This window comes from Elgaria multicarinata, chromosome 14 (assembly GCF_023053635.1).
Source record: "Elgaria multicarinata webbii isolate HBS135686 ecotype San Diego chromosome 14, rElgMul1.1.pri, whole genome shotgun sequence".
Taxonomy (NCBI): Eukaryota; Metazoa; Chordata; class Lepidosauria; order Squamata; family Anguidae; genus Elgaria; species Elgaria multicarinata.
In genome coordinates this window covers 12,048,673-12,061,532 of record NC_086184.1, presented here as the reverse complement: position 1 = coordinate 12,061,532, position 12,860 = coordinate 12,048,673, and the positions used below count along the sequence as shown (strand labels likewise).

The 12,860-nt window shown below is 45.3% G+C and overlaps 1 protein-coding gene across 1 annotated transcript in view; it reads left to right on the top strand.

Moving 5' to 3' along the window:
* The window catches only part of LONP2 (lon peptidase 2, peroxisomal), a 55,809-nt gene that overhangs the window by 21,158 nt on the left and 21,791 nt on the right, over positions 1-12,860 (top strand). The window contains exons 8-9 of the mRNA XM_063141384.1: positions 482-623; positions 11,342-11,492. Coding sequence (XP_062997454.1) covers positions 482-623; positions 11,342-11,492 — 293 coding nt within the window. The remainder of the gene's footprint in view (positions 1-481; positions 624-11,341; positions 11,493-12,860) is intronic.

Sequence of the window (12,860 nt, the reverse complement as noted above, 5' to 3'; positions counted from 1 at the left end):
TTGGTGCCTGCCGGATTCCCTGCCCCTCTTGAATTAAATTTTGTTTCTTAAAATAATAATAATAATAATATTTTAACTAAGAGGCTGGCACACTGCAAAGCAAAGTACTGCCCTCAGCACCATTTTTATTTGATTTCAAAAGAGTGGTTTTGTGTGTTGGAGACCAGGTCCCACCTCTGCCTTGTACTTCGGTTCTTGAGCAAGTGACATCGCCGTGTGCTAGATCTGCCCTGGAAAATCTGTGTTTCTGACCAGCTGGGGTGGCCATTTTGTGAATGCGATAGTCCCACCCATCCTATATCAGCCATTTTGTGAGAGCACCCACAACACTCTCTCAAAATTTCAACTGTTCTCACCCAAAGAGGTTGGGGATGCCTGAATTCTTTCGCTGCTTTTTCTGTGTGCGTTTCCACGTTTGCATCTTGGTCTTTTCCACTGCGTTGTGTTCCGTATTTCAGTCTCCTCACTTCCTCTCCACCAGGCGTACCTATGTTGGCAGCATGCCTGGGCGAATCATCAATGGCTTGAAGACCGTTGGGGTTAATAACCCGGTGTTCCTGCTTGACGAAGTTGACAAGCTCGGAAAGAGCCTTCAAGGGGATCCAGCGGCTGCTTTGCTTGAGGTAAGGATTGGGGCTTCTTCCTTTGTGCGTCTTACACCTATGTTTTCAAATTGGCTGTTTCGTCCTCGGTGAAGAACTGGTGTATCAATTCCCCTGCCCCCCATTAGACTATCGGTGGTGAAAATAATATTGAATTAAAGTTAAGAAAGCCAGTTCCATTAGTGGTTGTGTGTCTTGTTCATCAGTTGCCCTCGTCATTGTGGTTCCTGATGCTGAAATACATCAGAAGAGTCCTTCTCGATGGGAGCAAAGGTCCATCTAGTTCAGCATCCTGTCGCCCACAGCAACCAACCAACCAAACGCCTTCAGGAATCGAAGGCAGCCGTCCTCTCCCAGTGTTTGCCCCAGCATCTGGCATGCATCAAATTGTTAGGTTTATAATTTGGGAGCTTTATGCTTCTGTATCATGGCTAGGCAGCCGTTTTGCTCCGATACGGTTGTGGGTGGGTGATCAGTGATGGGGGGCTGGGGTGGTGGGTAGGACCAGGGTTGGCATTCCCCTTGCCCCCCCCACACCCCTACCTACCTCTTTCTGTGGCATCCTCCCACCAGCTAAATCATGCTCCAGCCAGCCTGCTGAAGGTGTTTGGCGGAAATACAATCGGTAGGGTGGCGAGTCGGGAGAGTGACCTCTATATGGTGTCCTCCCCATCCCAAGTGTGTACCAGACATCTGCTTCACCAGCTGGCATATGTACAGTTTACAGGGTTGGCAAATTTGGGCTGCGAGGGACTTCAGTGGAGGGTCAGCTTGGGCACCTGGTGAGCTGCACTGAAGGTCTTCAAGGGCTCACGGGTTGTTGGCATGTGTTCTAAATGGAAAACTGTACAACTAGCTTGCTTTTCTAGAGTGTGAATATTTTAAGTGTGTTTCCCATCCTGTGTAAAGGGAAGCCCTAGTTATCCTTAGCACGATGAACACTAATGAATGGCTTAACTACTGTGAAATGAGGTTGGTTCAGGGAAAGCAGTGGCTGTGGGGAGGGGGGTCGCCAATCCATTCACTAAGAGTGCAATCCTATGCATGTTTAGACAGAAAATGCTCCCAGCATGCCCCAATTTCTGTCTAAACACATATAAGATCGCATCCAAAGAAAATTATGTAACTTGTCCCTAAGATCAGCCTCTTTACCAGAGGATTGGAAAGCTGTTCCAGAAGGGATCCAAGGAATTATTGGCTGGTTAACTTGACATCTGATCCAGCTAAATTGGTGAAAAGGATATTATTAAAGATAAAACGTTCAGGCATGTAGAAGAACAAGCGTTGCTGAAAAAGAATCAGCATGGCTTCTGTAAAGAAAGGCCCAGTCTTGCTAACCTTTAACAGTTCTTTGAGAGTGTCAGTAAGCATGTAGGCACTGGCTGAGGAATGCTGGGAGTTGTAGGACTTTTTTCTGTCTAAACATGCATAAGATTGTGCCTCAAATTTAGTAGGGATCTGGTATTGCATCCACACGGGAACTCTGTGTTTGACAACTTAGAAAAACTAAGATGGCTGATTTGCCCTTCATTTATAAAAACTATACTCAGTTGGAGATGATATTGGAGATGTTTTCCGCCATATTGAAATTGGTAGCTATTTTGGATCCTAGGCACAAGGAAACAAAAACTCAAGGGTGAGGACTTGGGCAGCTGCTGGTTCCTTAGACTGATTATCAAGGGACTAGTTGACATTCTCACAGAAAGGCATTTTTATTTATAACATACAAGGGCAGGAAGGAAGTGGGGGAGAACAGCCCAGCTACATTTCTAGAATAGCAAGCAGATCCTACTGGAAATTGTTATACGAAGGATTTTTTTATGTTCACGGAGGGCCTCGGAGTCCTGTGATTGTGTTGTCTTAGCACTGTGATAAAGTATTGCTGTTCAGTGTGGTTGAAAACAAGAGAAGGCCAACTACGCCTAACTTGGAATTGCCACCCAGCTAAGGAGGATCATAGTTACGCATAAATGAAGTTTTACATGGTTTAAACTTTGTTTAAATCGTAAGTGCACTTAATTAGATTGTAGTTAGACACTTAAAACCTCAGTGTGTTTGCCTGGAGGTTAACTCTTTTGGAATGAGGGTGTTGCCTTCAGGTGATCAGTCATTTCTATAGGAGGCAACCCTGGGTTAATTTCTTCCATCCTTAAAAGCTTCCCGGGTGGGAACCTCAGGTCCCAATCTGACACCCCGCCCCCCGGCATTCCCCAAATGGTCCCAATCTGACCCTCTGGCATTCCCCAGATTGTCCCACCCCCTTCCTTTGCCCCCACCCCTTTCCCCACGACCACCAATAGTTTTTGTGTGTGGCGCAGAGCGGTAAAGCAGCAGTTTCTGCAGCTGAAACTCTCCCCACGGCCTGAGTTCGATCCCAGCGGAAGCTGGTTTCAGGCACCCGGCTCGGGTCGACTCAGCCTTCCATCCTCCCGAGGTCGGTAAAATGAGTACCCAGTTAGCTGGGGGAAAGGTAATCACGGCCGGGGAAGGCAATGGCAAACCACCCCGCTATAAGGCCTGCCAAGAAAACGTCAGCGAAAGCTGGCGTCCCTCCAAGAGTCAGTAATGACTCAGTGCTTGCACGAGAGGTTCCTTTCCTTTTTCCTAGACCCTTAAAACATCCATGTGTTTGCCTTGAGGTTAACTCTTTTGGAATGAGGGTGTTGCCTTCAGGTGATCAGTCGTTCCTATACAGGGCAACCCTGGGTTAATTTCTTCCATCCTTAAAAGCTTCCCGGGTGGGAACCTCAGGTCCCAATCTGACACCCCGCCCCCCGGCATTCCCCAAATGGTCCCAATCTGACCCTCTGGCATTCCCCAGATGGTCCCACCCCCCTTCCTTTGCCCCCACCCCTTCCCCCACGACCACCAGTAGTTTTTGTGCAGTCCTCCTCCACCCTTTCAAAAGGTTGAAATGCCTCTCCTAAGTCTTAGTTAATGGCAATAACAGCTTTAAGATAAAATATGCTTTTTATGGTTTTTTCATTTAGGAAATCTTTTGGCTTTGGCTCCACCCGCCACTGGAACGCAGCCCCTGAGAGCTTCTCAGAAATTGAATTCAGCCCTTGGGCTAAGGGCTTCCTTACATTTTTGCTGAAATATTTCCCATTGGGGAATGATCTGCCCTGTTTCAAAGGTGCAGAAATATTTCTGAGTGGAATGTTTAGGCATGAGCCCCCAGATTGATGTTGGAGCCAGTGCTGCCCAGGGATGATATTTCAAGACTCTGTGATAAACTTGGAAGGGTCCTGGAAACCAAAGTACTTGGGGTACAGTCTGCTTGGAAGTAAACACATATTTCCTGCCCTGTACACTTGGGAAGGACAGGCCAGAGTTCCCCGGTGTTCCATACGTTGATCGTCCAGACGGTGGGGCTGAGATGCGTTTGTTGCTGGAGCAAAGCAGAATGCCTTCCTATTTCCAGTTACAGTCCGTCAACAGGGGAACATTTGTTCTATATTTAGATGACCCCAGTTGAAGGTTGGAGTCAACAGAAAAGGGTCCAAGGACTTCTCAATGGAGTGCGTTTGTAGATAGAGAAATCAAGCCAGCTGGGCTACCTGCTAAATGTCCACAGAAATTATTCTGCGTGTAATGGGGATAGAGATTTTGAATGCCTGTAAGCTTCTTTTCACCCTTGCTATCGTAGGTTCTGTTTGCCTGATCCTTTGCATGGTTTTAATCTCTAATTTTACTCTTTTAGTTTTGTAATCTGCCCAGAGAATGTCTGTTGTTGGGCGGATTAAAAATACAAGCAGAGGGCCTTCCCAGTTGTGGCATCCCTTTTATGGGATGCCGTTCCCAAGGGTACTCACCTGGGCAAGTAGCGATGGGCCCATTCAAGTCTGGTTCAGACAATACCCTTTCCTTACATGCAAGACTTCCTGACCGTTGTCTGGCATACACTCCTACGGAGAAGCATAGCACCTGTACTGGCAGGTCAGGGCTACAGGCAGCAGCAAATTCCCACGAATCCGATCGAGTGAAGAAGTGCCACCTTTGGAATGGATCCAGTTTTATACTGGATCAACTGCACTGACAGAAGTGGACTTCCCCACCCAGTCCCTCCCATGGCAGTCCCTCCTGCCCCCTGAAAATGCCACACGGAGAGTCAGGGCACACTGCGAATTGTGGGGAGCTATGGTGGGGAGGGGAGGAGGGATCCCCACATATCAGGAGCCCAGACGGAGCCCTTCTTCTTGCCCATGGTAGATCCTGCATCCAATCCTTTATCTTGGAAACGGCTGACAAGTAATCTCGTTCGCTAACACAATTTCTGGATTTGAAGGGAGATGGAGTGAATGGCGCCATTGTTCTTGAAAATGCTTGGGGCTCTTTCTGTTTCCAGTGAGGACATGGCATGGGTAAGCAAACTGTCTATTGCCTCCCTTGGAACAGACAGCAAAACTGTCTTATCTTTCTGGGAAGGGATGAGCCTTCTCAGATTTTACCTGCTTGAAATCCACGTGCCCTTTTCTGAATTAACACTCCCCGCCGCCCCACTTCGCCTAGGAACGCAACACCTCCTTTCTGTTAAACAGGCGGCCGAAGTTTCGTGTAGGGTTTATCTTGGATTTCAAAATGGGTCAGAATCAAGGGTGGGTGGGGGAATACATTTTTTTTTAATTAATGTACTACTCTCTATAATAAATCACAAACAAATACAATACAAAACACAAGCAATAAAACAATCCTATCAAAACTCCAAAAAAAATATATCATCAAATCCAACCAGCAGCGAGATAAAACTTAGCTGAAGCGTCAGAATTAGCCTTCCCCAAACGGTGCCTTCCAAGTGTAGCAGACTACAACTCCTAGCATCCCCCATCATGCACAGAATCATAGAATAGTAGAGTTGGAAGGGGCCTATAAGGCCATCAAGTCCAACCCCCTGCTCAATGTATGTACAACCCATCTGGAGGGCACCAGGTTTAGAGAAGGCTTTTCTGAGTTATTTTAGGTTCGCATGAAGTTAAAGGTTCATCTTTCTAGGTCCCCCTCCCTCCCCGTGTGTTATACCTTTTAAAAAATTACAGTAATGAGAGAAAATTGAGATGGCTTTCTGTCTTTGACAGCTGTTCAAACCGTGTGTGTATGTGTGATATATAATTTTAATTAGCAGCACTCTTCTGGGCCATAATTCAAGTCGCTAAGCAAAAGGGATGTATTCATATCATAATGGAAAGGATAAATTATCTTGATAGCGCCATGCAGTTGCTTAGGCATCACGGAGGTCCCGTCATGTATTACGTGAGAACGTTTTGTGTCAAAGCAGCATTGATCATTGATCACGCATGAAGCAAGAGCTCTGGAATTCAAGGGTGGGAAGGAGATGTCGGAGGAGCACAAGGCTAGCGGGCAAGCGTGGATCATGGGATACTGTGTAGATGGGTTTCATTATTTATTTGATTTCTGACCCTCAAGGCAGCTTGCAATCACAGGAGCTAAAAAGGTATAAAATAAAACTCAGTTAAAGTGATAGGAAAACAAAGATACTAAAAACACAATTAAAAACAAGAATAAGAACTGCTTTTCCTGACAGCAAAAGGATAGGAGAAGGCGGGGGGAGGAGGAACCAGTCTCCCTCGGCAGAGTTCCCCAGCCTGGGAGTAATCACCGAGAAGGCCTTTCCTTGCATGGTCACGAAATGCATCTCTCAAGAGAGCCGTACTGAAGGAAGAGCATCTCCTGAAGATTTTAATGCCCAGGCAGGGTATGGGAGAAGATGGTCTTTCAGGTGACCTGGTCCCAAGCCCTGCAGTGCCATTTTCATTTAGGTTCAGAAGAGTGGTTTTGTGTTTTGAAACTCAGACCTCCACCTTTGCTGTGTATGTAGGTTCTTTGAAAGGTTGTTTTTCATTTAGATTCACCAGTTTGGCTTCTAGGAAATGAGAGTTTTGTTACTGGCCATTGTCATGTCTAACCCTACTGCCCCTGTTTTGGGAGAAGATGTTTCAGGTAATCAATCAGAATCAGATTCAGAACTACCATATTTCTTCGATTCTAAGACACACTTTTTCCCCCCATATAAACATCTCTAAAAATGGGGTGCGTCTTAGAATCGCGGGTGCATTTTATTATTTCTTAGAATCAAAGCTTTTTTTCTGTTGGTGGTACTGAAATTAGGGTGCATCTTACAATTGATGGTGTTTTAGAATCAAAGAAATATGACAGAAGACGCAGCGCCAGACACCAGCCAGCCTGTACCAGTGGGGGAGGAAGCTCTCATGGGCGATTCCCCAGCTGGGAGTCAGCCCTCTCCAGAGCTTATCTCCTCAAGGCCAAATCCTACACACTCAGTGGGAAGTAAGCCTTCTTCCAGAGGTGAGCGTCCCGACAAGCTAGCTGATGCTAAGGTCCACCGGAAGCTCAAACACACGGGGCAGAAGGAAGGCGTGAGAAAGTCGGTTTGATTACGCCAGAACCTTCCTCCTCACCAGGTTCTCTGAAGTTACAGGTGTTTGGGAAGTGGCTTGCTTTGTTTGCATATTTATTTATTTATTTATTGCACTTATATACCGCTCCCATAGACGGGCTCTCTGGGCGGTTTACAGAAATTCTAAAATTGAGATAAAAACAAGTATACAAAATTTAAAATTCTAAAACACAGAACATACACACATAAAGCATTAAAAACCGTTAAAAAAACAAACTAAACATGTGGGTGATTAAGATGTGCCGCCATATGCCTGGTCAAAGGAAAGTCTTAACCTGGTGCCAGAAAGATAGCAGCATTGGGCGAGCCTTGTCAGGGAGATCATTCCATAGTCTGGGGGCCACCACCGAAAAGGCCCTGTCCCTCGTTGCCACACTCCAAGCCTCTCTTGGAGTAGGCACCCGTTGGAGGACCTTAGATGTTGAACGTAGTGACCGGGTATATTCACGTCGGGAGAGGCGTTCCGTCAGGTATTGTGGTCCCAAGCCGTGTAAGGCTTTATAGGTCAAAACCAGCACCTTGAATTGGGCTCGGAAACATACAGGCAGCCAGTGCAAGCGGACCAGAGCAGGTGTTACATGGTCAAACCTTCTGGTTCCCTTCTGGTTTTTCCTTCCAAGAGGTTAGACTCTCTTCAGGTAGAAGAGACGTTTGTTGCTTAATAAAAGCTTTGTGGATTACTTAGCAAGCCTCATCATTTGCCTCCCATCAAAAGCAAGAGTTTTCTAAGAAACACGACAGCCATGCCCATCATGGCAGCCATTTTGTGAGAGTGCCTATGACACTTTCTCAAAATTCCAAATGTGCCCACTGACCCAACATGTTTGGGAACCCCTAAACTAGGAGTTGGTGGCCCTGTTTGTAGATTTTAGAAGAGGGCAGAGGAAGCTGGCTGAGGTCCTGCCTCCTTTCTCCACATTGTGTGTATAAATATAATTCCCTTTCGTGTGATCCTCCTGCATTCTACTGGGATCCTCCCTTGCTCTTGAGCAACTGCATTGATGTCCTCTGCTGTTGCCTTGGCACAAAGTACAGGGCTGACTCCCAGACCCAGATCAAAGCGGCAGGTGTGAGGTCTTGTCCTCACACTGGGATCCCAGCATGATTATGTTATTTCCATCTCAGTGCAACAGAGCTTAGAAGTCCTAGTCTTGCATGATCACCATGAAAAACAAGCATCATTGCGATCTTCCATATCGTAATTAAGCAGGACGGTCTCTTTTCTGCGTGGGATCTGTTTTAGCTCTAGGAGAGTTGAATCCCCTCCTACTCAAATGCAGCAGCATCTCTTTAGCATTGTAAAATTCGACTATGCAAGCGTCTAGCTAAATGGGTCAGGTCTGCACATGCAGGCAGCTTGCCTTGTTTTTAGCACAAATTGCCTGGAATCGGTCTTCTTTTGAATGTTTATTTGAATTAGGGCCCAGGATATAATATGTGCACTGCTTTCAGGGTTATGCAACACACTCAAAGGCATAGAGAAATCAGGGACTCTGCGTTTCGGTGAAATGGACGGCTCACAGCTTCAGACATGCTGGAACTTCTCTTCGACAGAGACACACCCACTCATTACATCTAATTTTTCTCAGCGCATCAATGACAAGGCTTTTTTATTTTCCACGCGTTGCATGTTCATTTTCTACTGCAGCCGTGCACCTTCCTATCAAAGTGTTATATAAATATTGCAAATAAAACGAATAAATAAAAAGGCTTGCATCACTGGCCACCGACTGGATCCAACGACCCTCAGCAATTCGCCAAGTGACTTCTTGAGACAAGTGCCGTGTCTGGGTGCTTGCAGCTCCGGCGTTCACCTTGAAGCACATCAGGAATCGGCATGGATTGTCTGTTTTAATTTAGCCTTAATTAACGTCCCATTGCTGCGAGCGACAGTGGCAATTTTGCTGCGCGGTTTTTTGACAGGGCTATAAGTACGGGGCAGGCGCTTGGTGTGTCAGTGTTTGTATCAGTGGCATTTGCTCATCTTCTAATGGATGGTAAATTACTACGCTGATTCCGTCTTGATGGCCTCAGCAGAGATCCCTGCTAATAGCCACTCAACTGGAATAAGAGCTTGTAATTGAATTGCGTGCCACCTAGCTGTGCGTGGCCAAAGTAAGCTGGTTACCTATGGCGTGGTCTGATTTCCCTCCCACTCTCAATGTTCATATGCACCTGTTTAAAAACCTTATTTTTTCAATTTTTTATTGTTTCATAAACATGCATTACATAGAGACGTTACATCTAAGGAAAAAGGGGAAAAGAGAAAGATAAGGAAAAGGAAAGAGGAAATTAAAAAAAACATACACAGACCAAGGTTAAGGTGAATTTTCGGCTCTCTACACATCAAAAATGTGAATTATATTCTCTCCTTGTTTAATACATTTAACACAATAATCAAATTCTTTTCTTTCTTCTAAGTTAACTATCTCATACACTGAATCCACAGACAAATACATCATTTCTCTCTGTTTCTTGCAAAAATTCTATCAGAGGTTTCCATTCAGATATAAATGTGGCTGTTGATTTATCTCCCATTATCGCTGTAAGTTTTGCCATTTCTGACAACTCCAATATCTTCAATATGTATTCTTCCATTGTTGCCGTTATTTCGTTTTTCCACTTCTGTGCATATAATAATCTCGCTGCCGTTGTCATATACAAAAATAAAGTCCCCCCTTCTCTTTCAATTGATTGTCCATTAGTCCCAATAAAAAGGCTTCTGGTTTCATTTGTATATTGTTCTTTAATATTTTTTTGAATTAAAGAATGCATTTGTGTCCAGACCGCCTTAGCTTTTTTACAGGTCCGCCAAAGGTGATAGAAGGTTCCTTCTTTCTCACATTTCCAACATTTGCCCAATAATATCAATAGTCAAAAATATTGATTATTGATATTTGAACCGGAGCTTTGCTCATCCCTTTTTCTGATCGCTCCAGCTCTGCCAATCCCTGCCCTCTTCCTGTTGACCTTGCAAAGTGAGATGAGGGCGCGCTTGTCATACGCAACTCTACCACCCCATCACAAATGCCATTGTTTCCCCTCTGCCCTCCCTATTACTCCTCCTCCTACACTCTGCTGTGAGAGATGATCGTGGCGATAGTGAGTACTCAGAGATCCAGAGGTTATGATGATGCTTTGAATTTATGTCGCCGGTTACAAGCGCTTATTGCACTTCCATAAGAAATTGAATAAGCAATGAGAAATCAGCGACTCGCCTGCGGGCAAATGTTAGTGTCCGTAGGCGGCCGGGTCGCTGGTAGTGTGTAAGTCTAGTGTGTCTTACACGCACTTACTCCAAATGTGCAGACTGTCACTCACCTGGACATCTGTAGACACTTGTCGTTGTTTTTTCATTTTTCATTTATTGAATGCATGAGGATTCGTAATATGTGTGAAATGCTTTGAACATTTGTAAATTGTTTTCTTTTTGCTGCCACCATGGTGACAAATTCAGCAGTGGGGACAAATGTGTGGGGGACACAAAAAGGGGGAGAAATCTCAGGATGCTATAAACCAGTGGTTCCCAAACTTTTTCAGGTCACCGCCCCCTTGGTTCCACAAACTCATGCCCAGTTCCCCCCTACCCTTCACTATAAAAATCACTATTCAGAATAGCGGTTTTCAATGACCGGCTAAGGAAGATAACAACAATAAAATTCAAAACAGCAACAATTAATTTAATATTTATTCAAAATCCAAAGCACCCACTGTAGGCTTGCCGAGGGAGGGAAAAGAGAGCGAACGCCTCTGTTTTGCACCCAGCGTGGCGGGGCACACCAAGCAGGGTATGTCTCTTCATTAACGTTTTGGTGCTTTTGAAACATTTCAATTCACCGTTAAAAGGACTCTTCTTAAACGGTATTAATACATGTGTGGATTCTTCCCCTATATGGCTGGGGACCAAACTACCTTCTCCCATAAAAATGTCCCTGGGTTTTAAGACCTTCTGGAGAGGCGCTTCTCGGAAAAGACCACCTCGAGCGCCCCCCCCCCTGCCAACCCCTTGCCTCTTAACGACCCCCTATGCAATCCCACCGCCCCCAAGGGGGCAGTACCGCCCACTTTGGGAACCACTGCTATAAACGAATTTGTTGGGGGGAAAACCTGCCGTGTTTCCACCTTTATTAGCCTTTCTTCAGGAGGCTGTAACAGTGTATACAGAAATTATTTACAGCAGCTTGTCTTGCTGTAAACACTGGCAACCAGGGTTTATAGCAAGTGTTTGTATTTAATGAGAGGTTAAATTTGCAAGATTGATTCAAAAAAAATATCTTTTTCTTTTTTTGTATCTGCTTTTAAGGTCTTGGATCCTGAGCAAAACCACAGCTTCACAGATCATTACTTGAATGTAGCCTTTGACTTGTCTCAAGTCCTTTTCATTGCCACTGCCAACACTACTGCCACCATCCCACCTGCTTTGTTGGACAGGATGGAGATCATTCAGGTTCCAGGTAATGCAGAACTGGCTTGAGGATGGGGTGGCGGGGATATAAAAGTGGTTTCGCTGCGGTATTTCGAAGATACACCTAGTTTGCCGTTGTCTCCTACAGTGGCCAGTGAGATCCAGGAAAGCGCTTCATTTCGTTCATTTATTACGTTTCTAAACTGCCCGATAGCCAGAATTCTCTGAGCGGTTCTCAGCGTGATAAAACATAACAGCATGATGGAAGGGCTACAATACAGTGTTGGAGCGCAAGAGAAAAGCCTGGAGAAGAGAAGATTGAGGGGAGACATGATAGCACTCTTCAAATACTTAAAAGGTTGTCACACAGAGGAGGGCCAGGATCTCTTCTGGATCCTCCCAGAGTGCAGGACACGGAATAATGGACTCAAGTTAAAGGAAGCCAGATTCCGGCTGGACATCAGGAAAAACTTCCTGACTGTTAGAGCAGTACGACAATGGAATCAGTTACCCAGGGAGGTTGTGGGCTCTCCCACACTAGAGGCATTCAAGAGGCAGCTGGACAACCATCTGTCAGGGATGCTTTAGGGTGGATTCCTGCATTGAGCAGGGGGTTGGACTCGATGGCCTTGTAGGCCCCTTCCAACTCTGCTATTCTATGAGTCTATGACCCAAGTTCAATCCTCAGCCGCTCCAGTTGCAGCAGATCAGGGTTTCAGAACTTTTCTTCCATTTCTGAGAAGTGGTATTCCAGTGGTGGGAGGAGCCAAAGGCAAAAAGGGGCGGGCCCAAAGTGCCAGCATATTTGAGCAGAAAGCTCTTCCAACAGTAACTAAGCCTTAGGAGAGGTATTCCAACATTTTAGTAGGGTAGGTTGGGGGAATCTGTTGAGTTATGGCTTTAGAAGCTGATTAGTTACGGCACAGACTGGGATTCTGGCACGTAACCTTTTGTGTTAAGTCTCTGTCTGGGCCTTCCAGAGACTAGCAGAGGTTGCAGCGGTTCTCAGCCAAGTCAGCAAAGACGTGAATTAAGACAAAGATTCTTGTAGGTTAAAATAAACCTTTTACTGGCAAATAAATATATAATTTAGTTATGGCAGTACAGATACAAATACTTACAAACGGTCAGTCAATACAGCTCACATCAAGTTGGGTAAGGGACATGGAAGTAGAAGTGAACATGAAAACACATTTACTTTTATAGACAACCTGTACAATGATGCAACTCCTTGCAACCCTTAATTGAAGACAATCAGTTAGACAATTATTCAATTATGACACTCAATGTCCAGGTGTAGAGTTGACCTTTAAGTTTCTGCTGAGTCCTCTGTTCTTCCAGATCCTCAGCAATTAACAAAGCAATGGAAAACATAACCAAGGTCCATTCCAGGATCCAACAGGATCGTGCAAAAGCC